Source organism: Strongylocentrotus purpuratus, unplaced genomic scaffold, assembly GCF_000002235.5.
Source record: "Strongylocentrotus purpuratus isolate Spur 01 unplaced genomic scaffold, Spur_5.0 spur5_scaffold_17, whole genome shotgun sequence".
NCBI classification, from domain to species: domain Eukaryota; kingdom Metazoa; phylum Echinodermata; class Echinoidea; order Camarodonta; family Strongylocentrotidae; genus Strongylocentrotus; species Strongylocentrotus purpuratus.
Genome location: NW_022145602.1, coordinates 13,707,585 through 13,734,284, shown reverse-complemented (window position 1 = coordinate 13,734,284; position 26,700 = coordinate 13,707,585). Strand labels below are relative to the sequence as shown.

At 36.4% G+C, this 26,700-nt stretch overlaps 1 protein-coding gene across 1 annotated transcript in view; it reads left to right on the top strand.

Annotated features, from left to right (window-relative positions):
* LOC578203 overlaps window positions 1-26,700 on the top strand; it is a 175,885-nt gene that overhangs the window by 18,210 nt on the left and 130,975 nt on the right. The window contains exons 5-15 of the mRNA XM_030988229.1: window positions 549-800; window positions 1,784-2,041; window positions 5,640-5,744; window positions 6,613-6,780; window positions 8,880-9,092; window positions 12,047-12,310; window positions 13,439-13,687; window positions 15,183-15,434; window positions 17,517-17,819; window positions 21,995-22,237; window positions 24,823-25,092. Coding sequence (XP_030844089.1) covers window positions 549-800; window positions 1,784-2,041; window positions 5,640-5,744; window positions 6,613-6,780; window positions 8,880-9,092; window positions 12,047-12,310; window positions 13,439-13,687; window positions 15,183-15,434; window positions 17,517-17,819; window positions 21,995-22,237; window positions 24,823-25,092 — 2,577 coding nt within the window. The remainder of the gene's footprint in view (window positions 1-548; window positions 801-1,783; window positions 2,042-5,639; window positions 5,745-6,612; window positions 6,781-8,879; window positions 9,093-12,046; window positions 12,311-13,438; window positions 13,688-15,182; window positions 15,435-17,516; window positions 17,820-21,994; window positions 22,238-24,822; window positions 25,093-26,700) is intronic.

Here is a 26,700-nt window from a genome sequence, read left to right as displayed (position 1 = left end):
TAGGATTGTTCCTCTTTTTTTTGAAAATAGCATAATTTGTACAGATTTCTGATTTTAAAATGTTGGCATGTATGGATTAGGTAGTAGTAGTAGTATTTCTACTACTACTTCCCAAGCCTGGAATAATTTTTTTCCATGGGGGCTCTTTCCCTCAAAAATGCTCCGTGAGCCTTTTCACAGGGACTCTTACAGTAATGACGGGGGCTCTTTTTTTTAATACAAATTTCCATTGAATTGGTACCCATGATACTCCTAAATTATATACTTTTTCATCATCATTTATTTAAGTCAGCATTTTCCCTCTTACAACTTTACAAGTTACATGGGGTCCGTTACTGACTTTCATCCCGTGATGACATTCTCTCCATTTCTTCCTGTTCTGCATGTTTCGGTCATTGCAATCGCCTCTAGCTCCAGCAGATATGCCGCGGAAGCATTGACACCGGTACTACCGGCGCGGTATAGCCGCTGCTGACGGTCGCACTGCACTGCAATGTTTGTATCGGTAAACATTTTTATTGTTGTTTTTATTTTTGTTACTTCCGCAGTGAACTTTAACCTCATCCTGAGAGAGGAGACAGTCCTTGGTCTATCTTGGGGCCAACCTGAAGGCACAGACTATGACAGTCTTCGGCTGGAAGCATCATTTGGACTGAACAGCAGAATCGAGGACCTGCCAGCTGAATCTCTAGCTTTCAACTTAACCGAACTTACTCCCGGAACCGAGCACACTGTGTCTCTTTACAAGAAGATGGGCGAAGACAGAGGGGATCTCGTCACACGGAATACATTTCAGACATGTAAGTATAAAACTGAAAGGAAAATCTGACCCTTGTATAGGACTCCACGCTACCTTCTTTTGAAGGTGGTCTGGATTGACCTTAAAAGTCTGTATGTATGAGCCCTATTTTAACATGAAAACGTTGGGGAGTCTGGACTTGTATTTTGGGCGCCCGTGAGAATCCGCTCTTTCTGAATCTGATTTAACTCTTTATATGCCACACAAATAGTCTCCCTGTGCCATATTGCATTATCGTGGGATAGATATAACAAAGGCTTCAAGATGTTTAACTATTTTCAGTGCAGGATTAATCTACAAACTATATATTGGTGTTAAAAAGGATGTCCTGGAGCTAAACAAGACTGGAAATGGGTAACTTTCCAAAGCCATCGTGTTGCGCAAAGCAATCCTTCAGTCAATTTGCACAACTGGCAAGTTCCTGGATTACAGATGTAAGACACCATAAATGTTACTAGAAATAAATGGTTTCTCCCGACTCAAATCACATTATGTATGTGCAAGAGTAAGCAATATTTGAAAGCTGTTACAGATACGAAGGTGGGATGGGCCCAAAGCTCATATCTAGGATCATAATTAGAATATTTCATCCCGGTCATTTTTCGATGGTTATTTATATTGACCATACGGTAAAATGGGTATATTTTTGCATGGTACAGTATCCAAGCAACTCTGCGCATACCATACCCATTGTTTTCTAATGTGGCCAGGCATAGTGCTAGATAGTGTGAAAAAATACAAGGCACGACATCGCAAATCCCCTTTATTTTATAAAACAAAGTATAATAACGGCTATCCAATAAAAGCAGATATTCACAGGAGGGTGTAATATACATTATGTGGACTGCAAGAGAGTTTATATTTCCCTCATGCTCATAAACCCTTGGGAAAATATAACTCCCTTCCATGGTCTAAAGAATGTGATGTTACACAACCTACCAGTCAATATTTGCGTAATACATTTATTCTCCTATTTCTTTCCAGTGCCTGCCACCCTGGATGCAAGCACCATCACCTTCTCTGTGAAGGAGAATGGTGACCTGGTAATGAACTGGAGAAGTGACCCAGGAGTGGTGGATTATTATGAGGTTACTGTCACCCCCGGGGACATGGTCTTGAACATCACAGCGAACACGTACACATTCACTACTCTGGACCCGTCGACCACTTACACATTCAGCATCAAAACTTTTACGGGTGGCTTTGAGTCGACAGGCACGGCTACGGAAAACAGATTTACAGGTAACTCTCAAAGATTGGTTTCTACTGGGCATTGATTGACATAGTGCCTAAGGCATTCATATTGTGAACCCTTTCAATGGTGATCCAACAATTTGCTTCACGTTTTATTTATCAAAAGCACAGGATGAGGGTTAGGGTTGCAATTTGGTTTCAGGGGGGGGGGGAGTAGGGGCTTCTAAAAATATTAAAGTGTTCCAATCCCTAAAACATAATGCCTCTATACTATATTTAAAGTTGCTTGTAAGTGTCGGCTTGCATGGTGATGTAGATATACAGTAGGTTTGCGGGTGCACCATGTGAGAGAGAGAGAGAGAGAGGGTTGAGGAGTCCTGAAAAGGACTCTGACTCAGTAATCTTTCTTGGGGGTGTAGTAGTCCTGAGAAGGACTGTTTGTTATCTTTCTTAGCATATAGTTCTAAGGAGAATTATAGCGCTTGGAGAGGATGAGTGGCTCGACGTTTCGAACAGGTTGACTATCCGTCGTCAGGACTCAGGACTACCACAACCCCAAGAAAGATTACAGAGTCAGAGTCGTTTTCAGGACTCCTCAACCCTCTCTCTCTCTCACATGGTGCACCCGCAAACCTACTGTATATATTTAAAGTGTTTAAAGGACTTTACATATTACTTCTGTATAGAGACATTGCAAGTTCAAACACAGTCAGTAAACATAAACACATGTTGTGAGTAGACCGGCACATGCTCCCTTAGAACAGGACCTACACGGAAACTAAGCCTAGTTCCTTGTGTGCATTTTTTCATCAGCTGTTAACCCATAGAATGTCAGATAAAGTTTTCAATGTTTATTTTTATACATTCTAGCTGTACACAAATTACCAATGCTAAATAATTTCTGCAAAAGTTGACTTACAATATGTATTTTAGTTTGGTATATGTTTATGTCTCTCTATATTTTTAACTTGTTTGTAAATTGAACATTTTCAGCCTGCGAGCTGCTTGTTTGATGTGATTTTTCAATAAACCAAACCAATTCAATTCAAAATTTAGGTGACTGTTACACTTTAACTGTTAAACTGAACAGTATTTTAGCCAAATAAAGAAAAGATGAATCTTAAAAGAATTATTGACATATTGTACAGGGTGTGAGGTGCCATCTTTCTTATGATATCAATCCTCATCGTCATTGTTAAATTCTTGTAATTTTTACCATGATACACACCTGTCAGTAAAATCATTCCAACAATGATAAAGGCTCGGTCACAAATGCCATTTCGAACTGCTACGAACACCGTACGAATGATTTTCAGACAATGGAAATTCAGGAAGACAATGGAAAAACAGAGATTCGTACGGTACAGAATTATCTTTCGTACACACCTTTGTGACCATAGCATAAGGCTACATGTCACAATGAGCTAATATCAGGGGGGTGTTTCACAAAACTTGTCATCAGTGACAAATGGCAGTTGATGTTATAAGCTACTGAAATCCTTGCTTCTGATTGGTTATCAGCAGATTTGTCACTGATATTTGTCATTTGTCATTGAAAAAAGGCTTTGTGAAGCGGTTCCCAGGATTCTTTTGTTGTAACCACTTGCCATTTCCTCTGTTTTCTAGCCATTCTCTCACTATTGTCTCAGCCTTTTTATGCCTCCGCCACCGAAGGTGGTGCCGGAGGCATCATGTTTTCGGGTTGTCCGTCCGTACGTCCGTCCCGTTTGACCGTTATCACAATATCTCAAGAACCATTTAAGATTTAAACGTAAGACTCAGGAATAGTATTTATCACCATAGGAAGACGATCTGATTAGATTTTGGAGTACGTAGGTCAAAGGTCACAGGTCACAGAGGTCAACTTATGAAATTCCTTGTATTGAGTTTGTTAGCGCGATATCTCAAGAACCATTTGAGATTTAAACTTCAAACTTAAGGATAGTATGTATCACCATAGGAAGACGATCTGATTAGATTTTGGAGCACGTATGTCAAAGGTCAAGGGTCACAGAGGTCAACTTATGAAATTCCATACATTGAGATTGTTATCATGATATCTCAAGAACCACTGGAGATTTAAACTTCAAACTTAGTGATAGTGTGTATCACTATAGGAAAACAATCTGATTACATTTTGGAGCACGTATGTCAAAGGTCAAGGGTCATAGAGGTCAACTTATGAAATTCCATACATTGAGATTGTTATCATGATATCTCAAGAACCACTGGAGATGTAAAAACTTCAAACTTAAGGATAGTATGTATTACCATAGGAAGACGATCTGATTAGATTTTAGAGCACGTAGGTCAGAGGTCAAGGGTCACAGAGGTCAACTTATGAAATTCCATACATTGAGATTGTTATCATGATATCTCAAGAACCACTGGAGATGTAAAAACTTCAAACTTAAGGATAGTATGAATCACCATAGGAAGACGATCTGATTAGATTTTGGAGCACGTAGGTCAAAGGTCAAGGGTCACAGAGGTCAACTTATGAAATTCCATACATTGAGATTGTTATCATAATATCTCAAGAACCACTGGAGATTTAAACTTCAAACCTAATGATAGTGTGTATCACCATAGGAAGACAATCTGATTAGATTTTGGAGCACGTAGGTCAAAGGTCAAGGGTCACAGAGGTCAACTTATGAAATTCCATACATTGAGATCGTTATCGCGATATCTCAAGAACCACTGGAGAATTTTCACTTCAAACTTAATGACAGTATGTATCACCATATCATAATATCTCAAGAACCACTGGAGATTTAAACTTCAAACTTAATGATAGTGTGTATCACCATAGGAAGACAATCTGAAAAGATTTTGGAGCACGTAGGTCAAAGGTCAAGGGTCACAGAGGTCAACTTATGAAATTCCATACATTGAGATTGTTATCATGATATCTCAAGAACCACTGGAGATTTAAACTCCAAACTTGTTTAAATTGCTCTATGGCGGAGGCATCATTTTCGACTGCGCGCAGTCAAAATTCCATCTAGTTTTTTTACTACTATGGCATTCAAATTCAAATTCAAAGTTTATTCAACACTCTTCATAATAACATTTAAAACATACAAATACAGAATGAAGTTATTAAAAAAAAAAGTGATAACAAATACGATGGCAATTTATAAGAGCATTTGGGATAGGCAGAAAGGAGGGATTCCTTATATAAAAGCCTACCCCTAAAAACACACATACAGGAAAACAAGAACAAAAGAACAGAACAAAAAACAAAGAACATACTTAAACTTACTATCATGCACGATCAGAGTAAAAAAAAGTGTCAAAATTTGCCCATGCTATTAATACTGATTATTATACTTATTTAACAGATATTGTTTATATTTAATTTTAAAAAGATTGACAGTTTTTAATTTCCTGAGGTATACTATTCCATATTAATGGTCCTTTAAAAAATAATGAATAAATAATAATGAAATTCTGTTTTGTTGCTTAGATTCCTCTGCTTTATCGCTGGTTTGTAGCAAATTGAAGGGTGGGTTTATAAGACATCTAAGTTATTAAATAGAAACAGCAACAAAACAGCTAATTCTGTGGTTTCTAGTATTTGTTTCCCTGTGTGTACATGTATACATATTCATATCTTGATTATTTCTAAATGAACTTGCAGGCCCTGCAGCCCCAGGAGGCATCGAGATTACTGCTTACTCAACTGGAGCCGATATCGATTGGACAGATGTTCCCGATGCAGAAATGTATCGTGTTATTCTCAAAAGTAAATTGAAAGCAGTATTTAACAATGCTACAATATTCTAGCATTTTTCAATCATGGGGAATCATATCAACTCAAATTTTCTAGTCCCAGTCCTACAAAAAGTCTATCATTTGATGATGATAATAATAATGACGATGATGATGATGATGATATTGATGATAATGATGGTGATGATGATAATAATATTAATGATAGTGATAATAATATTAATGATAGTAATAATAATAATTTTAAAAATGAAGATGATGATAATAAAATGAACGATGATATTACTCTTTTCAACAAGGCTATCACATGATGCTACTGAATGCCTTAATTTGTGAATAACAGTAAATAACAATGATAATGATATTAATAATGAGAGTGATGGTAATGATGATGATGATGATGGACTCTCGTTTTTTTTTCTTGCCATTTTGTGGTGCCCAAAATCATCTTATAACAATAATTACAATAATAAAGAAACTGATAATAATAATAATAATAATAATAACAGTAATATTAATGATAACTAAATGATAAAAATAACATTAGTAATAATAATATGAATATATTTGTAATAGTGGTAATAGTTATAATAATGAGGAATATATTCATAATTAAGAATAAGGATTAGAAATATAATAATATAATGACAATAATTATGATAAAAATAATCCTAGTGATACAATAAAAGTGACAATAATAATAAGGGAGAGTTCTCCACCAATAGGGTGGAGAATTTATGCTGCTAATGGGTTTTCTTCATAATGTAATAGCAATGTTAATGATCGTACCAACATATATGATGGAAAATACAGCAAAAGCCTGTTTAGAAAGGAATTTCTATAAATTGTTCCCATGCTTCTGTCTTCCCTGTACCAAACAGATTTAAGCGGTGACACTTTGTCTGATGATATGTACGATGGACCTCCATTTGAGCCACAGGACTTGGAAGAAGCAACTGCCTACTCAGTTTCCATCACGTCGATAGACACAAATGGAATTGCTGGAGAACAGCTCACTGGCAGGACCAGCACCATGCCCTTCACAACAAGTAAATTCACCTTCAGAGGGGTGTTTCACAAAGATCCTAAGTCAAACTTAACTCTAAGTTGGACATAAACATTATGGAGAGCCATTTCTAGCCTTAGAATAAAATATATTCAAAAGCAAAAATTCAAGTATTTAAACTTTTCATAAAGTCCACATCCAGAACATGAAATCTCTTTGATAATAGAAAATTTGAATGATTTGAATCAACATTTTATCCCTTCTAAAATAACTTTTGCAAAATATTTTCAAAGATGCTAATGGCTTTCCCTAATTGCTAAGTCTAACTAGAGATAAGTTCAACTTAGACTCTTTGTGAAACACCCCCCCCTGTAGTAACAAAAAAATTATAATAATTGACCCCTTCTGTGATAACAAGATTACATATTTCATGTATATACATATGTATATAGGAAATAAAAGTCGTAGTCTGCCTCTGAATAAACCTGGAAAATAGAACAAGTTGAAATAATTGAATAATTCTGTAAAACTTCTAAAACTTGGAATTTTCACCCGTAGGGCTTCAAAATATTATCCAGCTTTTGACTGGCAGGGGGTGTAATATATAACATTCTTAGAACCGTTGAAAGGAGTTATATTTTCCCAAAGCGCACAGTGCTAAGGGAAAAATATGGTCACGAGGGTTCAAAATTTAGGGGGGGGGGCGTCCATTTTTTTTGCACGAAATTATTTTCATTTTTTCTTGAGAAAACGAAACAAATTTAGAAAAAAAAAGTGAAAGAAAAAAAAAAAATTAAATAATAATTTGACAAAAAAAATTTTGGACAAAATAATACCAAGGAAAAAAACAATTTGAAAAAAATACTGAAAACAAAAAATTGACCCCTGGTATTGGTGTAATTTGTGTAATTAGTGACATACAGTCCTCAAGAGGGCGACATGCATTGATAAAAAAATGTTTATTTCACCAGCTGGTTAATATAACAATTTTACGATCCTTGCAATCGATATCACGTAGCTCTGGACCGATCACATCTAGGTATCTGTCTAAGCTATCTAATATATTGAAATACATAATGCCATGAGAGGGTCTGGATAAATTTTATGCTTACAGCCCTCATTTAGTATTCAAAAATAGCTTGTGATCGCATTATCATGAGACCCAATAGACAGATTACAATCAAACTCAAGGCATGTATATGTATCTTGCAGAGCCAATGAACTGATTAGATTTTAGGGTCATGAGGTCAAGGGTCATGGGGCTCATTATGTTGCCTATAAATAGCTTGCGAACGCATTACCATTAGAACAGACGGATGGACTACTAGCAAACTATCCATCTAGTTCAGTGTGATATCGGATGTTTAATAACAGTCAAGGATCATAGTGCAGTCTCTAGTTCACCGAGGAGCTACGGTTTCAACCATGATGTGAAAATATGCAGGGGGGTGTTTCACAAAGATCTTAAGTTGAACTTATCTCTAAGTTGAACTTGAAAATTATGAAAAGCTGTTAGCATCATTGAAAATATTTTGTAAAAGTTATTTCAAAAGGCATAAAATGTTGATTCAAATGATTCATATTTTCTATTATCAAGGAGATTTCATGTTCTTGATGTGGAATTTATGAAAAGTCTAAAATTATTTAATTTTTGCTTTTGGAAATATTTTATTTTTACGCTACAAATGGCTCTCCATAATATTTAAGTCCAACTTAGAGTTAAGTTTGACTTAGGATCTTTGTGAAACACCCCCCCCCCCCCCAGCTACTCTTTGTTTTCAGTACTGCATCCCGCATGTAGATTCTTACAGGGGATATTTTGACAAGATATGCCTGTCACAATGTATAGTTATTTGTTAGAAAATTTACCAGTCTAACTAGTGAACGTGTCTTACTGCATGTATCCATTACAAACTTTATGCCCATTTGTTGCACCCTAGCATTGTACATGCAAACTCAAGCAATGCTCAGTCAATAGCCTTTTGTTCATAGTCTCAAACACTAGAATTATATTCTACAATCGGACTAATGTTTTTGTGTATCTCAATCCATACAAGAAGTTAAAAAACTATACACTAGTCTTATTGTTGTGGATAAATCTGCATGGCAAGTTGTAATTCTTTCTTTTTGTCTCTCCCACAGTCACACGCTTTGCAGAGGTGACTTCCAGGACGGGGGACAGTATAACCCTAGGCAGCTTGACTGCGGGTGATGAGGCATCAGCAGAAGGTGGTGGTTCAGTCTTGGCTGATGTGTTGGGGAACGGAGTTATATTCGGATTATCACCGGCCAGGTGCTATAGAATTGAAGTCGCCAGAAGTTTAGCTTTAATTGATTTTTTTGAAGAATGCACCCGTAAGTATGAATTGTCTGTTTCTTTGTTTTACCCGATTGCTAAGAAAGTATTTGTATGCTTGTACATGTTAATAAGTAACCAGGGGTTAGTTTCTCAAACCGTTGCAAGTCTAAGATAATGGACATCCCGAAGAAGTGTACGTTATTTCTACAAAATGTGTTCTGATGGGATGTCCAAGAAGTTAGACTTAGTTTATAGACGGCTCTGTCCTCTCTGACGGACTTGGTAATGAGGATCAATGTACCCTTACCAAAGAGCATTAACCCATTTTTTCAACCTGGGACCTTCCAGTTACGAGACCACTGCTCTACCATGGAGCTGTCATGCTTCCTTCAATTCCTAAGATCTAGACCATCTTGATGATCCTGTTCAACAACCGTTCAGCCAAGTTTTTACTTGTAGTGCCTGCTGTCATTGTACATGTTCACTTACAGTACCGCCCATGGTAAAATTATCTAGCGAACAAAGTTGTTTCATTGAAAATGATGTGTGTTAGTTGTATAACGCCATCTGTGGCGTCACTGCACATAATGAGCTTGCATACAGAGAGACCTGAATAATACAGCCTTAAAGCTAGTAATACAAAGTTTTGTGAAATTTTGAAAAATTGGCTGGAAAAATAATCTTTACAATTTTGAAAATTGGCTGGAAAAAGATTCTTTACAATTTTGAAACATTTGTATGACCCTGTGGATGTATTATAAGCACTAAAAAATTAAGCCCCTAAAACACTTCTGCTTCTGTGAAAAATTTAATATCAAAATTTACCGGTGCTCCTGGTAAATTTCGATAATTTTCAAATAGCGCCTACAGCCATACAATGGTAGCTGCGACCATGAAAATCTCAGAATATGTAGTTGGGCTAAATAATTTTCAAACGGGAATAGCCAATTGGTCAATTTTAGTCAAGAAACATTGTTTTATAGCGAAATTAATATCTTGACCTTGGGAGGGAGTTATACAACATCAAGAGTTTATTATTTACAGTTTTATCACTTTAGACTTGATTTCAACCGTGACAACAATCACTGAATATTGTAGGATCGCATATGCTTTCAATATGTTTATTTGAACCAAATTCATGACCCCATACCAAAACTTTGTAATACCTTTAATATAACTTTTGTAAAAGTGATTCTCGAGTGCAAACAAAAAAAGAAATGAAGATAAACATTCTTAGGAAGGCTTTCTGCGAATTGTTTTGTCTCATGTATTACATGTATAATGATCTAGGATATCAGCATACATTGACGGATTTGTGTTATGTATTTTCGTCTCGCCCTCGAGCAAAAAGCGAGACATAGGCGCCGCTTTTCCGATGACGGCGGCGGCGACGCCGTAAACATCAAAAACTTAACCTCAGGTTAAGTTTTTGAAATTTTAGTATAATTTTGAAAGTATAAGTTCTTCTTCAATGAAACTTGGACCAAAGGGTTATCAAGTATTCTCAATCATGTGAGTAGATTTTCAGGTCACAAAGTCAAGGTCAAAGGTCATTTCAGGTCAACAGACTTGGACTATAATAATAATAATAATATTGGCATTTATATAGCGCTCTTACAGACATACATGTGTATCACAGCGCTTTACAACATTACATTACTTAATTGACATTGATAGCAAACAATAAAATTACGTACACAAAAATATATAAATTCAACTATTAAAGAGGAAGGTTTTCAAGGAACGTTGAAAGATGGCGAGAGAAGGAGAAGATCGTACAGCCTGAGGGAGATTGTTCCAGAGATGTGGTGCGGAAACAGAAAAAGATCGATCCCCAAAGCGTGTACGACTCCTGGGAACCGAGAGCAAGGTTGGGTCGTTGCCAGATCTCAGACCATGCCTTCCTGGTTGATGTAATGAGAGAAGGTTTTGGAGATAGGAGGGAGCCATTTTATGGATGCACTTGTAGGTCATTGTGAGAATTTTGTATGTGATTCGCTTTTCTATTGGAAGCCAATGGAGCTGACGAAGGAAGGGAGAGGCATGGTCATGCTTCTTAGCGCGGAACACCAACTTTGCTGCTCGGTTCTGAGCTCGTTGCAGGCGATTTATATTTGACATAGAAATATTACATAGAAGAGAATTGGAATAATCAGTCCTAGATGTGACGAGAGCACGTACAGCATGCTCACACGCAGACTTGTCTAGGTAGGGTCTGATCCGAGCAATATTAGATAGATGGAAGTGGAGCGTACTATGTTGTGGCATCATTCTCAAAACTTTCCAAAAGGTTACGATTTTGAATTTTTATCATAATTTTGAAAGAATACATTCCTATTCCATGAAACTTGAACATAGGGGTTATCAAGGTATCATCAATCATGTGATTTAGTCTTTGAGGTGACAAAGTCAAGGTCAAATGTAATTTAAGTTCTGCAAACTTAGACTTTGTTGTGGTATCAACATCAAGATTTTGAATTTTTTAGCATAATTTCAAAAGCGTGTTTTCAAATTCCATGAAACTTGTAGACAAGGGTTATCAAGTAACACAAATCATATGACACAAATTCCAGATCACGAAGTCCAGGTCAAAGGTCATTTTAGGTCAGTAGACTTGGATTATGTTTTCACAACTTAATATGAGAATTAATAAATCAATATTATTATTTGTTCATATTCCATTAAAGTTATCAACCTTGTTACAAATTATAGTACATAATTGTTTTGATGATTCTTAGCCAATATTCACTTCAAAATGCTGATTATATTCCAAGGTTTTCATTTTCATTTTCATTCTTTTTTTTTTTTTGGTGGGAGGGGGGGGGGGAGGGCCTGCTAATGGGCCACCTTTTCTATAAATAATGTTCCAACCTCAATTTTTCATCATATAGAATTCCGTAATGCAGGCGAGACCGCCGAGAGTGTTTCCCTTGTTTTGTGTGTGTATGCCATTCTTTGATAACCGTCATGTACAGTTATAACCCTAATCCAAATCTGTATTCCTTTCCAGTGCCTGATCCACCTTCTGTGACCGTACAGAGAGGGAGCCCTACTGATTCACTGCTGTTGTTGAACATCACCGCACCAAGCAGTAGCAGTGAATTGGTGACATACGCTGTAACCGGTGGGGGATCAGATGTGCCTCAGACAGTCACAGACATTTCATCTTCGATCTCTTTCTCTGGCTTGGAACCGTACACAAACTACACCTTCACAGTGGTGTCTGTGTTCATGAATCTGGAAAGTTCAGAGGTCACCGAATCAGAAAGCACAGGTACAATTGAGGGGATAATGAATGAGACCTGACTCGTTTATTGAGAATATCATTTAAGTTTGCCCCTAATTTTCTAGAAATTGTCATCTATTTCTTGTCATAGAGTGGTGAAGTGTGACGTCATCAAAAATGTTTTTTTAGAATTTCTAAATTTTTTCTTCATTTTCCGAAAGAGCATAACAAATAATGTCCAACTGTCGAATGTAAAACTCAGTGTTATTTTGCTCTGGTTCAAAACATTACGAACCAGAGCAAAATAACACTGAGTTCATATAGGAAATCTATTATTCAGATGGTCATATCTCAGCCAATACTTAACATATTCAATTGTTATTTTGTGTTATTTTGCTCTGGTTCAAAACATTATGAACCATAGCAAAATAACACCGAGTTCCTATAGGAAATCTATTATTCAGATGGTCATATCTCAGCCAATACTTAACATATTCAATTGGTTTTCTACATTTGGACATTATTTTTGATGCTCTTTCAGGTAATGTAGAAATAAATGAGAAATTCTAAAAATAGATTTTTATGATGTCACAGCTTCGGTACTCTATATCATCATTAGTTTGAAATTGACGGAGCTTTAACATTACAGGTAGTCAGCTGCAAACTCAAAATTTTCATTCATTTATTACATGTGCATAGCTTATGAACTTTTTCATTTTGATGATGTCAACTGAAGAATATGCGAAAAGAGAGAAATAAAGAGAAAATATCCTAAAACACTGCATGAAAGGACTGTCCGTCGCTTATGCCCAGAACATATCTGTATTTGACATGCTTTCCTCTCCTTGATTCCCATTCACCAGGGGGGTGTTTCACAAAGAACCTAAGTTGAAATTATCTCTAAGTTGGACTTAACAATTATGGAAAGCCGTTAGCATTATTGAAAATATTTTGTAAACATTATTTTAAAAGGCATAAAATGTTGATTCAAATCATTCATATTTTCTGTTATCTGTGGAGATTTCATGTTCTTGATGTGGAATTTATGAAAAGTCTAAAACACTTGAATTTTGCTTTTGAATGTATTTCATTATAAGGCTACAAATAGCTCTCCATATTGTTTAAGTCCAACATAGAGTTAAGTTTGACTTAGAATCTTTGTGAAACACCCCCCAGCTCTTAGTAGTCCTTCGAACTTTGAGGCTACATTGACCACCTATACTGAAATCACTTTGGAGTGGACAGCTGTTCCTAATGCTGCAATCTACATTCTAAGACGAACCCCAGGAGATGATCAAGTTATGACTAATCAGCCCAGCCATACCTTCACCGGCTTACGGTCAAGCAGAGTCTACAGCTTTTCTATCATTAGCTCCCGCGCCGGGGACTTTGACAGTGAAGAAGTGACTATCGATGCTTCCGCAGGCAAGTACATGCAGCAAACCGAAGTGCTTGGCCGATTTTGGGGGCTTTCCTTGCAGTCAACAATTATCTATTGATACCTGAACTGGCTGTTGTTCACAATTGCACAATACATATACCCCCCCCCCCACCCCTTTAAAAAAAATGCTCTTTTGGATTTAGGGAGGAGGTCACAACCAACCCATGCCCCCTTAAAATCCAAGTGGCATCCTTTTAAAAAACAAAACTGATGTGTTAAAGATACAAGAAGAATGTCACCCTTTTTTCTTTTTACTGTGTATCTAAATGAGGCTTAACCTGTCTGAGAATAACTACCGTATACCAATACACCACTCAAGTTGTGAAGTAAAAGACCACACTGCCCTAATTCTACATGGCTTGTTACCTATGTTTACTTCACTCATAGCAGTTCATTGTCTCATTTTAAAGATGTGTTACGATTTTCTTTTTTGATTCAAATTATGAGGAATTACACTTGACACATGAGCAGAATAAGCAAAAAATCACAACAAATATTTGAAGCTCATTTCAATGAAGTACATTCTGGCATTCATGAATAAGATTATAAGAACAGTTGTGGTGTTTAGTAATCTAAGGTATCTTAGCGAAACATAGGGCAAGAAAAGACCCATTGGATCGCTTAGGGTGAAATAGTTAGTAATGTTGGTGAATAAACCAGTTTGTAGAAACAATCTGCTCATGAGCATTTGGTTATTTGTACCAAAATGTAAAACCCAACGAGATAAATACTGGATACATGCTCATGAAAGTGTTGTAATCATTATTAATTGATGTACTGGTGGTACATTCTATTAAACACAGGTGGAAGTATTACTACATCCATCACTTTGGCAATGATTATTCTAAAATTCACAAAGTGGGAATACTCCATCTGTAAAAAATCTGCCGATATTTGAAGTCATTTGTACTATGTGCTAACTATGAACTGGTCTATTAAGCGTTCTTATCTTACCTATTTGAATGAAAGTAGAGGTAGTATGTTGGCAATCAAGGTAGTCCATGCATTTACAAGCTACATATCCTAAGTGCTTTTACTTCAAAATGTAGATACCATTATATGTTTTCAACATCAAGATTAAAAATAATGATGTGATGATAATGATAATGATGATGATAATAATAATTATAATTATAATGATGATGATAATAATGATAATAATGATGATTATCATAACAATAATAATAATAATAATAATAATAATGATAAATAGTATATAATAATAATAATAAGTAGAAAGCAATGGAGAAGAAGAACACCAACACCAACACAAACACAACAATACTATACTACGGTACTACTAATAATAATATCAATAATGAATAATAGATGATAATAATGAGAAGAAGAAGAACACCAACAACAACACAACAACAATAATAATAATAATAATAATGAAAATACTAATAATCGTTTCCACACATTTTCTTTCACAATTGCCATTGCATGACCTTAACTTCACTTTATCTTTAAACACAGAGGAGATTCCTGCAGGGCTACTCGTGGTTACAGATGTGACCTCTGAAGGGGCCCGCATCCAATGGGGAACATATGACGGTGTTACCTTCTATTCAATAACCTTCGATCCTGTTGACGCAGTTATACCTAATAATGGCGCTCTTGTGCCTGACATTAACATTGTCATCCACACACCCGGCAATATCATTAATGTGACTCTGGGGGATTTATTCAATAGCGTTGATGTATTAGCCTTCACACAACTCAGAAGTGGTATGTACAATTTTATGATAATAATTTTTATTACTGGACAAACTACCTGGTATATAGAATTGTAGTCAAACACATCTAGCAGCACTTAAAGAGAAGATTGAGTTTTGGGAAGAGGTGAACAATATTTTGTGAGCATTATGGAAGCATGGAAGAACATCAGATTAAAAATGTTCCTTGAAAAGTATGGCTCTTCAAATGCCTTAATATTCTAAATATGGCATGTAAAAGCATAAAAATCGAGACAGATTTTTACGCCACATGACTGTGTAGTCCCATATACATCTTTCTGTGTACAGTGTTTGAAACTTTACCAAGACTGGGCCAATTATATTTCTTATCATTTTGATGATTCCAGGACCTTGCAGTACACACCAATACTTATATGCTAGATAATCAACCTTTTCTGATTAATTTCACACTGCAATCGCATGACCAGAACTCAACCGAGAAAGTGTAAATAAGAGAAACAGGCCGGCACACATAACTCGGTAGGCTGAAGTCTTAAACTCAAATGCCTGCAGTGGTCACTCATATGGTCAAGACACATTCCAGTAGGGATGAGTCATAATTGTGGTATTTTTCCTATTTGCCATAAAAAGGCATACAGTGGACTTTCTTTATAAGAGAGTGCAAATAAATATATATATACAAGGAATTTGTATTACCTAACTATTTTATCTCGTACTGAATATGCAGTAGTGAATATACGGGATATTACAATAATGATAACTGTTTTGTATAAAGCTTCTTAGGTTGATGCTATACTATGTTATCCATGATGTTAGCTACCTTCTGCTCTTTTTTTTATTTTCTTGTGTCTTCTGTCTCTTAACCCTAATGAGGCCGGGGTATTTGAGATCTTTTTAGTACCGGGGGGGGGGGGGGGGGGCATTATGGCCCCAGCCTCCTAAGATCTCGGCCGTCAAACAGCCGTTCATCGCGAAAATTTGCACTCATGTCAAGTGAAGTGTATAAAATACTATGGTAAATCTAATTTTTTATGGTAATTTATGCATACAAGGTCATAAAATTCAAATTTATACCCATAAATCATATGCACCGGTATATATATATTCATTAGACCATTTGGAATAATAGATACGACAACAAAATTTGAAAGAGCCAGGTTGTTTCTTACCGGTATGTTATCCCTTGTTTTGATAATTTTTTTTAGATTTCATTGTTTTTAAACTAATGTATTTTATTATTTTTATTGTTTTATTTCATTTCGAACTACAATTCAACTATTTTGACTCCAAAACAAACACCTAAACTTTTTACAAGACCCAATAACCGATGTTTTATCTCTTTTTTCGGAAAAATGATATTTCCATATGTTTTGTACGCAAATCACGAAAATGAGCGATTTTCAGGCTATTACGCAAATACAAAAGGTCACAGGACTTTGTTAATGTGAGTTCGATTTTCAAAAAAGTTGTTTTAAAAGATGCGCAAGACAAGAAAGAAAAAAATCTGTGAGCGGCGGGGCGCCATCCGTATGCGTTCCCAAACAATCAGAAAAAAACCTCATTAGGGTTAATGTTACATCTAGTATACTTCGTAAGACCTCATTTCTGTCACCTCAAATCCTTCCTTCTTCCTCAGAGGACGCAGGCCAAGTAGCACTGGTCGTATCACTGTGTTGTACAACTTGACCTTTAGTTTCACAGGCATTTGTTTGCCCCTGATGACTCTAGAGATCTCCCTCCACTTGCTTCGAGCAGATTCAACTCTAACCACTTAAACATACGTATTGCGTGCGTTGAAGGGCTGCATGATCGAGCAGCGAAATTGTATTCGCTTTTTTGTACAGATTTACCGCGTATTGCCAGTTGCCTATTCAGGGTAAAAATTCCTAATTCTCATTTTCAAATGTTGGCAGGTATGCTTATATTGTCAGAAAATTGTTTGAATTCAATGTTACAAAATTTTTGCACTCGGCTACTGTTTTTCCTTTCCCTCTTTGTGGCATATTTGTGTACAAGTACAAACGAAAACCCTAAACAAACCAAAAAAGAATGGTGCTTCCTATGTGAACAGACCTTACATATAATTGTTGCTGTTAATCATTGTTTCATTCAGGGCCTGGATCGCCAATAGGTCCGTTAAACATCTCCGGCTCCGTCCTCACGGCCAACATTACATGGATATCCCCAGCAAGCCCTCATGATGGCTTCGAGGTATACATTACAAATTTGGATTTGCCTAGCGGGGAGCGCATTCTCAAAGAGACATTGTCCAACAACCCTGGGTTCTACATTGTGACAGGTCTTATTCCAGGAACAACCTTCGAAATCGAGGTTGGGACATACCTTGATCCTGTGGGAATGTTCCCATTGCAGAGGAGTGAACAGAGTATAAATCTGCGTAATAATATCACGACAGGTAAGGCCTTACCATTCATCTCTTTTCCATTTTTATGTTTGTGCTGTGTCATCCAGTTTGTCCCATTCAATTCACTCCACACATATATGAGATGCCAACTTTGGAAAAATGTAATCAGAAGGATAATCCAAGTGAGCGTAGTGAACGAGCTCGCGAGAACAGGTGGGGTCCAGGGGTCCGCTGTAGGGGCCGTGGTGGGATCAAGGAGCAAAGCCCTGCAGGAGACCAGGGGGCAGCACCCTCTGAAGTCCAGGGTTTCTGCAATTTCATATTAGCTAATTCTACTGATACTTTTCATACCCTTTTAAAATTAAAATAGTAAAAAGAAAGAAACACATGTAGACAGATTTTACCCACCTCTCTGACTGCTATTTATGTTTGCTTCTCCTTTAAAAGCAGACATGTTCAGAGCATTGTATGTTGCTTGCTTTGCTCTTCTCACCATGTCTTTGCAGTAGTTTGGTAACAAGGAGCACTTTGGGACAATTTCTCAACGAAGATGCTCAGGTTGGGTCGAAAGTCTGTCTCGTTTTTACGGACCAGACTGAAAGCCCTGAAAGACCAGACATGAAGCATTTGAGTGAGGGATTACTAAGATCCCCTTCATCACTTTACTCAAAGTAGGAAACCTCTTGCCTCAACTAGCATCTGCAATCTGTGATATTGTGTTCCACTGCTTATCCATTCTAACTGTATCAGTTACAAGTGTATAGACATGGAGCTGTCAGCCTGATACAGTGCAAATTCACTGTGCAGCTGATCAACATCACAATCTCCCAACAGACGGAAATTTGTCAAGAAAAAAAGGTCAAAATCTAGTACCTCAGCATGCTTTGCTAATGCATCCTCCAAAGGCCATGTTTTCAAGATGTAATCACAAGCGTTCACATGGAAAGTGCGAACTGCACTGTAGAAACTTTGAATGTTGGATTCACTCAGAGAAAATGTAGACTGCTCTAGAGACTTCTCTGGTGCCTCAAATAGAGCTCAGAATCCTTGCCTATCATGAGTGCTTCATCATACTTCTGAAGTTCTGGGGGGCGTTTCACAAAACCTGTCATCAGTGATAAATGACAGTTTTTGTTATAAGCTACTGAAATCCTTGCTTCTGATTGGTTGTCAGCAGATTTGTCACTGATTTTTGTCATTTGTCATTGAAAAAAGGCTTTGTGAAATGGGCACCTGATGATGTTCTCTTTCTTTGTATTGTATAAGAGCTACTGACGAAACTGATGCTGGTTTTACAAACTTGAGATAGATCTTTTTCAGTTGTCTATTGAGTTCTCTGTTAAGAAGATGGATGCAAGTTTCTTTCCTTTGAAGCAAAAGGTTTCTCTTCTCAAACAACCTTTTTGCATAGCGTAGAAAGAAACTAAGAGTTTTGTCTGAGGTGACAAAAATAGTCTGTTTTACTCGTTTATCTCTAGATTCTTGCTTATTATGACTTGACGAAGTTGCAGACTGACTTGTATACTTGCATTTACCATCTGTACTAGAGTTAGGATTAGATACCTTCCGCTTGACACAAGCACTTGAAGGTTCCCACTTTTAGGTTGACACTTATGATAATAATCATAATAATACATTTTATATAGCACATTTCAGAACTGTCAAAACTCTCAATGCGCTTTACATCCAAAATAATACCTTATTCTACACTTTAAAAATACAAAAAATATCAATACCTTATTCTACACTTAAGATACAAAACAATATTAAACAACAAAAATAGTTATATGAAATTAATCTACGAAACGTGATCTAATTGAATGCATCATTGAAAAGATATGTTTTTAGTTGTTTCTTGAAGAGTTCAGGGTTATTCTGAGAACGAAGAGCACTTGGTAGAGAGTTCCAAAGGGTTGGGCTGCTTTAAGCAAAGGACCTTTCACGGTACGTCTTTGTTCTCTGTCGTGGTACTTGCAGAAGTTGTTGGGTGGAGTACCTAAGTGATCTTAAAGGGTTATATGAGGATACTAGTTCAGAAGTTAGGTGAGGAGCGAGACCGTGGACGCCATTGAAGGTGAGAAGTAGGACTTTGAAGTTGATTCGGGGTTTAATGGGCAGCCAGTGAAGTTCTTTGAGGATGGGCGTGGTGTTGTTGCGCTTCTTGGATCTGGAAACAAGTCTTGCTGCTGAATTCTGAATTCTTCGGAGTTTACTTACATCTTTATCTGGGACTCCATGCAGGAGGCTGTTACAGTTATCGAGAATGGAAGACACAAAAGCATGTACGAGGATCTCGTTCACGTTCTTGTTCAAGTAGGGCCGAATCTTCCCAATACGTCTTTGTGCTAGTGAAGCCTTGCGACAAACCATGTTGATGTGCCCACGCATGTTCACATTCTTGTCGAAGATGACACCCAAATCATGAACAGAGGGCGAAGGCAGGATCTGGGGGGTGTTTCACAAAGACCTAAATTTGACCTTATCTTTAAGTTGGACTTAACAATTATAGAAAGCCATTAGCATCCTTGAAAATATTTTGTAAAATTTATTTTAAAAGGCATAAAATGTTCATTCATATTTTCTATTATCATGGGAGATTTCATGTTCTTGATGTGGAATTTAAAAAAAAAGTCTAAAATACTTAAATTTTTGCTTTTGAATATATTTCACTATAAAGCTACAGATGGCTTTCCATAATATTTAAGTCCAAAATAGAGTTAAGTTCGACTAGAATCTTTGTGAAAGACCCCCCTGGCCAATGAGTGACGTCAAAGGGAGAAATTCCCGAGATGGTCTGAAGAGAGAGAAGAGACATGAAGTACTTGATGATGAGCTGTTTCAAATCCTGTAGCAAAAGCTGAACTTATCTTGAATTCTCCTTTGCCTGATGTAGTGGCAGTTCGCCCAGCAGAAAGGAACTGCTTTCGTTTAACTTGAAATTCATTGAATCAATTCAAACCAAACTTGGCTCAAGTATCATGTATGAGTATGCAAGGATGAAGGGATTTTGGGTGTAAGAGGTCAAAAGTGAAAGATTACAGGGTCATGAAAGTGTTAATAAAACGTCTTATTCCACAGATAACTCAACCAAATTTGGACCTATGTTGGCCAAACTGGGCTCAAGTATGTACAAGCATGAACTGATTAAATGAAAAGTTTGAGTTCGTAAAGTCAGCTGTTAAATGTCACAGGATCATTTACCACTGAACATACACTTGCATACAGGGGGAGACAAGCTAGAGACGCAGTTGCATTCATCTGATTACAAAATCAATGACTATTTCAAGCTATTTTTGCTTTGAACTCAACAACCTGTAACTGCTATGCATCACTGTAGGGAGACAAGTGATCAGATTTTGGTTGTATCAGGTCAAGGGTTCATACAGAACAATTGACATGCAAGTATAGGTTTTTTGTTCTCATGATATTTCAAGAATAATTCAAGCTATGAATTTAACTAAATTTAGTGGAGGTATATTGGAGACAAAGTCACACATGTCTTGCATTTTTTTGTTATGAAAATGTGGTGATGTGAAATCGAGGTGCCATGGTATAGTTGTTCATTCACTTGACTAGCAGTCCGAGGGTTGTGAGTTTGAACCAGGGGCCCATTTCATTAAACTGGCCATCTATAACTACTGCCAAATTTCTATGACAAATTTGCTTTCAGCCAATCAGATGCCATGATTTCGGTAGCTTAATATAACAGTAGCTTGTAACTTGTTATTGATTTCAAGTTGTATGAAACAGGGCCCGGACACTTACGTCTTTTTGACAAGAATTAACCCACATTAGCCACTCCCCACCCAGGTGTTACATGTATTAAATGGGTACCTGATAGAATTTAATCCTTGAAATGCACTGTGCACCTATTGCGGCTGCTAGAGCTAAATTAAGCCAGGTTAAGATTATCCAAACTCTTTTAGAAGTGCAAAGGGATATTTTTATTTTTTATATTTTAACGTATTATGTACTATACAAGAACCTTTTATTATTATGATTATTATCATTATTATATGTATTATTATTAATATGCATACTATTATTATAATCATTATTAATATTATTTCAACTTTTTTTATTACTTTCATTATTATGATTAATACTATTACAATTATAACCATTATAATTATTATGAATGTTAAAAAAACCAAAACAAACATTATTATTGTTATTATCGTTAATATTATTATTATTATATGTTCCATTACTTGACATTTGATCAGATGCCCCTGAACCTGAGGAGATTTTTCTTGTTGACTGCGGTACAGACTACATCCAGGTGACGTGGGGAGTGTCATCCTATACCTATGATCATTCGATCGAACCTACTCATGAGGGAACAGAAATGGACCTAGACAGGGTCAATGGTCTTGTTACCTATCGTGGTTTGCAGCCAGGCACTCAGTACACTATCTTCATTACGAACAGCTCCGCGGGTGTGTCTTTGAATGTGTCCTCATTCACGGGTATGTGTTCTGCATTCTAGTTCTGTGAAGGTTGTGGTTCTAAAGTACTCATGGGCAGAATTCCTTCTGTTTCCCTACCCCATTTTCACTTTATTTTTTTATTTTGGGAGAATTTATTTCTTTTCCCCAACACAGGGATAATCTTTTTTTTCTCCAACCCCTTCTCATTTCTACATTACTTTTACATTGTGCATATGCATCTGCTTTGGCATGTAGGCTTACATGACTGGTATGTTGTTCCAACCAGGGCTTGTAGTCAATTCAGTACTTCAATTAAGTCAGTATTATACTTAGCATTTTACGTAGCTAAGTAATTAGTCTTAACTCTTATTCAGATCATATCTAAGCAGTTTACTTTAGCAAGCCGACTGTAAGGTAAAATATCTACGTCACATTCTCAATCCAAAATATTGTGTAATTAATGTGATGCATTGAATGTGCGCAGCAAGGGATGACTCCATATGAAAACCAAAAGCCTGCCAATCAATGCTTCCAAAATAATTGGCTTAAGTCTGTTTGGGAGCTGTCATAAAACTTATTAGGGTAAAATACTAGCCTAAAATTTCAACTTAAGATCAATGTTGGCTGGGTATTTTATCTGAACTGAAAAACTGAGTTAAATACTCATTTTTCTAACACAAGTATTGACTTAAATACCGGCCCAGTCCATTATGAGATGCATTCCCTGATGTCTGTTATTTAAAGGCCAAGTCCACTCCAAAAATATCTTATTTCCAACCGAAGCAGAAAAATCAGACAAACCAATCAAAAAATGTTTGAGCAAAATCGGATAACTAATATGAAAGTTAAGAATTTTTTAATGACAGGAAAAACTTTGACAATCCCAAGACAAATTGGCAACTCACTCATACGTCTATGACGTCATTGCCTCACTATCTCACTATATTGATAATATAAATTTTCCATTTTCCCCCTAAAAATCTTATTTCCTTACATCAGCATCCAAGTTTTATTGATAGTTATATGTTTTTGTGTGGATACATCATGACAAATGTGTGAAATTTGATAAACTATTTATGTAAAAATCAGTAATTATGAATATACAATATTCAGAAAATAGTATCGATTCTTCAAAGTTCATAAATGATTTTGTGAAATGTCATGCACGCAATACGATACTAATAACATAACCTGGGCAAAGACATGGGGAAATCAAGTTTTGGGGGATAAGTAAGGGAAATTAATTGAGATAAAAATATATAAAGCAATTAATTAATAGTGAGGAAATGACGTCACAAACTGATAACCAAATTGGCAATTTGTGTAGTGATTTCCATTGTTCGATAGTTATCATACTTTTTCAAAAATTCATAACTGCCTTATTTAGTTGTCCAATTTTGTTTGCTCTGTTTCTCTCGTTTTTCTGCATATATTATAAGCAAATTATTTTTGGAGTGGACTTAGCCTTTAAGAAACTGAGGCCTGTTTCTCGAAACCAAGGACAAGACAGTTCAAACTTTATCCGCCAACAATGGAGATGTCTCTGATCTTCCTAAACCATTTCACAAAGAGCTTGCTAGCTAGAAATCTTGTGAAATTGATACTTACGGTTGTAAGAGGAGCAAAGACATAGCCTTGGTCCTAATTCCACCTAATTAAAAAAAAAGTACTTGGTGGTAGGGTCAATTGTTTGAATCCTACACATAGTTTCTCCATGTTCACAAATTAATGTTTTTTGTATGGAGTTGCCTGTTAAACATCCAAAGAAAAAAAAATGATTACTATGTCCTTACCCATGTATTTTGCAAGGGCTGCACGCCAACCTCCTTTGTCTTTTGCTTGTGCTTATTTCAACACGTTCCAAGCCATGAGATATGAAATTTTACTTCATGGTCATCTGGGAACTTTCGCAAACCACAAGATATTAAAAATGTACTGCATGGTAATTTTTACTCTTGCTCAAAGCATTCAAGATGTCCGGAGTTTTTTGCTAGCTCAAAACCTGTTATTCAAAATATAATTAATGATATTGACGGGCTCATTTTTATTCCCCCGCCAACTGAAGGTTGGGCCAGAGGCATTGTGTTTTGGGGTTAATAACTATGAAGAAACTAAAGGATTGATCTCTGACACGGCACCATTGTAACGTCCTTTGGCAATTACATTAGTCTACATTTGCTACTCAATACCTAGGAGAAAAATGGGGACCTGGTAGGATGACAAAAACCTTTGTGATAGAAATTGACATATGCTCTCCAGTACCATATGGTATGAATACTCCCCAGGAAATGGAAATTGTGGACACTCCATGTGCGAATGAATCAATAACTTGGGTAATAATAATATCTGTAGAGTTCTTACAGATGGCATTCTGTCCACAATGGACTTTGTGGCAGATTAGCCTTGTGCTAAACAAGTTATCTGATACAGTCTATTCCTACTACTACTTCTACCATATTAAGCACATTATATATCCAGATTCATTAGTATCATTATATCCCCCTCAACGTCTATATTTCATGTTATTATATCCTCCATATATTTTCCTTTGGAAAAATTGATGCTTTATGCAACCTCATTTCTTTTGTTCATTTTCCTTTTTATTTCCTGGTTCACCCAAACAGTTCCACTACCACCAAATGGCTTGGCTATGTTGTCCGCCACCTATGACCAGATAGTGTTGTCGTGGGGTGAGAGCTCTGGTCAGGACATAGAGTACGAGATTGTTGCAACGTCTAAAGCATGTGGAGGGATCTCTCTCCCGGTGATTAACACTAGTGATCTTAACATAACGCTGACGGATCTAAGGATTGCTACAAACTTTACGATCAGTGTTGTGGCGGTGGCCAATGAGGAGAAGAAGAGTGACCCTGCTGTTATCACAGTACCTACAGGTAGGTACATAGAGTACTAGGCTTATAGCTGTTTGGTCCACAAGTTGTTCGTCTACTTCCCAATTGGTCTATTCCCATATAGTATTCAAATATACAGGTCTTGAGAGGTTCTGGTTAAAACTATGCGCAAGAGGTGTCTCCAATTGTACGTTTGGAGTCACCGAGGCCCATAGTTTTAACCAGTACCTTGAATAGAAGGCATGGTATATTTGTTTTATATCCTGCATCAAAAATTTATTTGAAAAAAATAATACAAATAAAAAAATAATAAAAAAATTGGGCAAAAAAAAAAAGAATTTAGAATTTTTTAAAATGTCAATTTAAATCAAAAAAGATTTAAAATATTTAGTTTTCATTAAATTAAGAATTGAAAGAAAAAAAAATTAATTAAAAAAAAATAAATCACATTTTGTTCAACTCCCAAATAGTACTCTCATATAGTATTTTTTCAGAGCAACCTTAAAGTACATGAAATATTTCTGGTCACGTGACGAGCTCTCAACCAATCAAAAGCCAATAAATTTTTGATGCATGATATAATCTACACCAAGCCAGTCTACTATCCACATGGTCCAATAATCATTTTGTCTACTTATCATTTTGTCTAGGCTAATAGTAATTTGGTCTTATAACTATTTGATCTTATCTCCAATAAGTCTACTACCAACCTAGTCTTATCTTATTGGAGATTAGACCAAATGGATATCAGACCAAATGACTATTATAGTAAGGTGGCTTAGTGAAATTACCGTTACTTGCCGAATAAAAGCACCATTTTGGTACAGGGCTTCATTAGGACCTGCTGAATGATGGTAGGGTAGGAGCCCCTGGCATAGCTATTCATATATGTGTGACTGGGGACCCCATGGCGTTTGTACAACAAAAACTCAATGGTATATTACCTTATAAATTATTTGTGGACTACAAGGCGACACCCCCGCCCCACACCCTTATTATCCCCTCGCCGGCGATGCTAGCTGGCGTTCGTGCGTAACAAATTTGGTTTCCGATCGATAACTTCAGTAATGATTGACGGATTTTAATGAAATTTGATATGAAGGTACATGATATCAAAAGACAGGCTAAGTTCGATTGTAGAGTACGTAGGTCAAAGGTCAAAGGTCATAGCTCATTAAACATGCGAACAAATACACATCCGGTTTCCGTTCTATAATTCTAGTAATGTTTGAAGGATTTTAATGAAATTTGATATGAAGGTTTATGGTATCAAAACACAGCCTAAGTTCGATTTCAGAGTATGTAGGTCAAAGGTCATAGCTCATTAAATATGCAAATCTGGTTTCCATTCGATAACTTGAGTAATGTTTGACAAATTTTAATGAAATTTGATATGAAGGTACATGGTATCAAAACACAGCCTAAGTTCAATTTCTGAGTATGTAGGTCAAAGTTCATAGCTCATTAAATATGCAAAAACACCTAATTATATATGTGAAAATGTGGTTAACTTCCTTGCCTAGTAATATAATAGTATAGTCCAATGGAGGTAACTTGTTCTGATGTATATAGGCCATTTGTACCCTGCGAGGGGATGCTACGCTTTGCATTGACTTGTATGATGTTCTTGCCGTGGGGCTCCTACCCTAA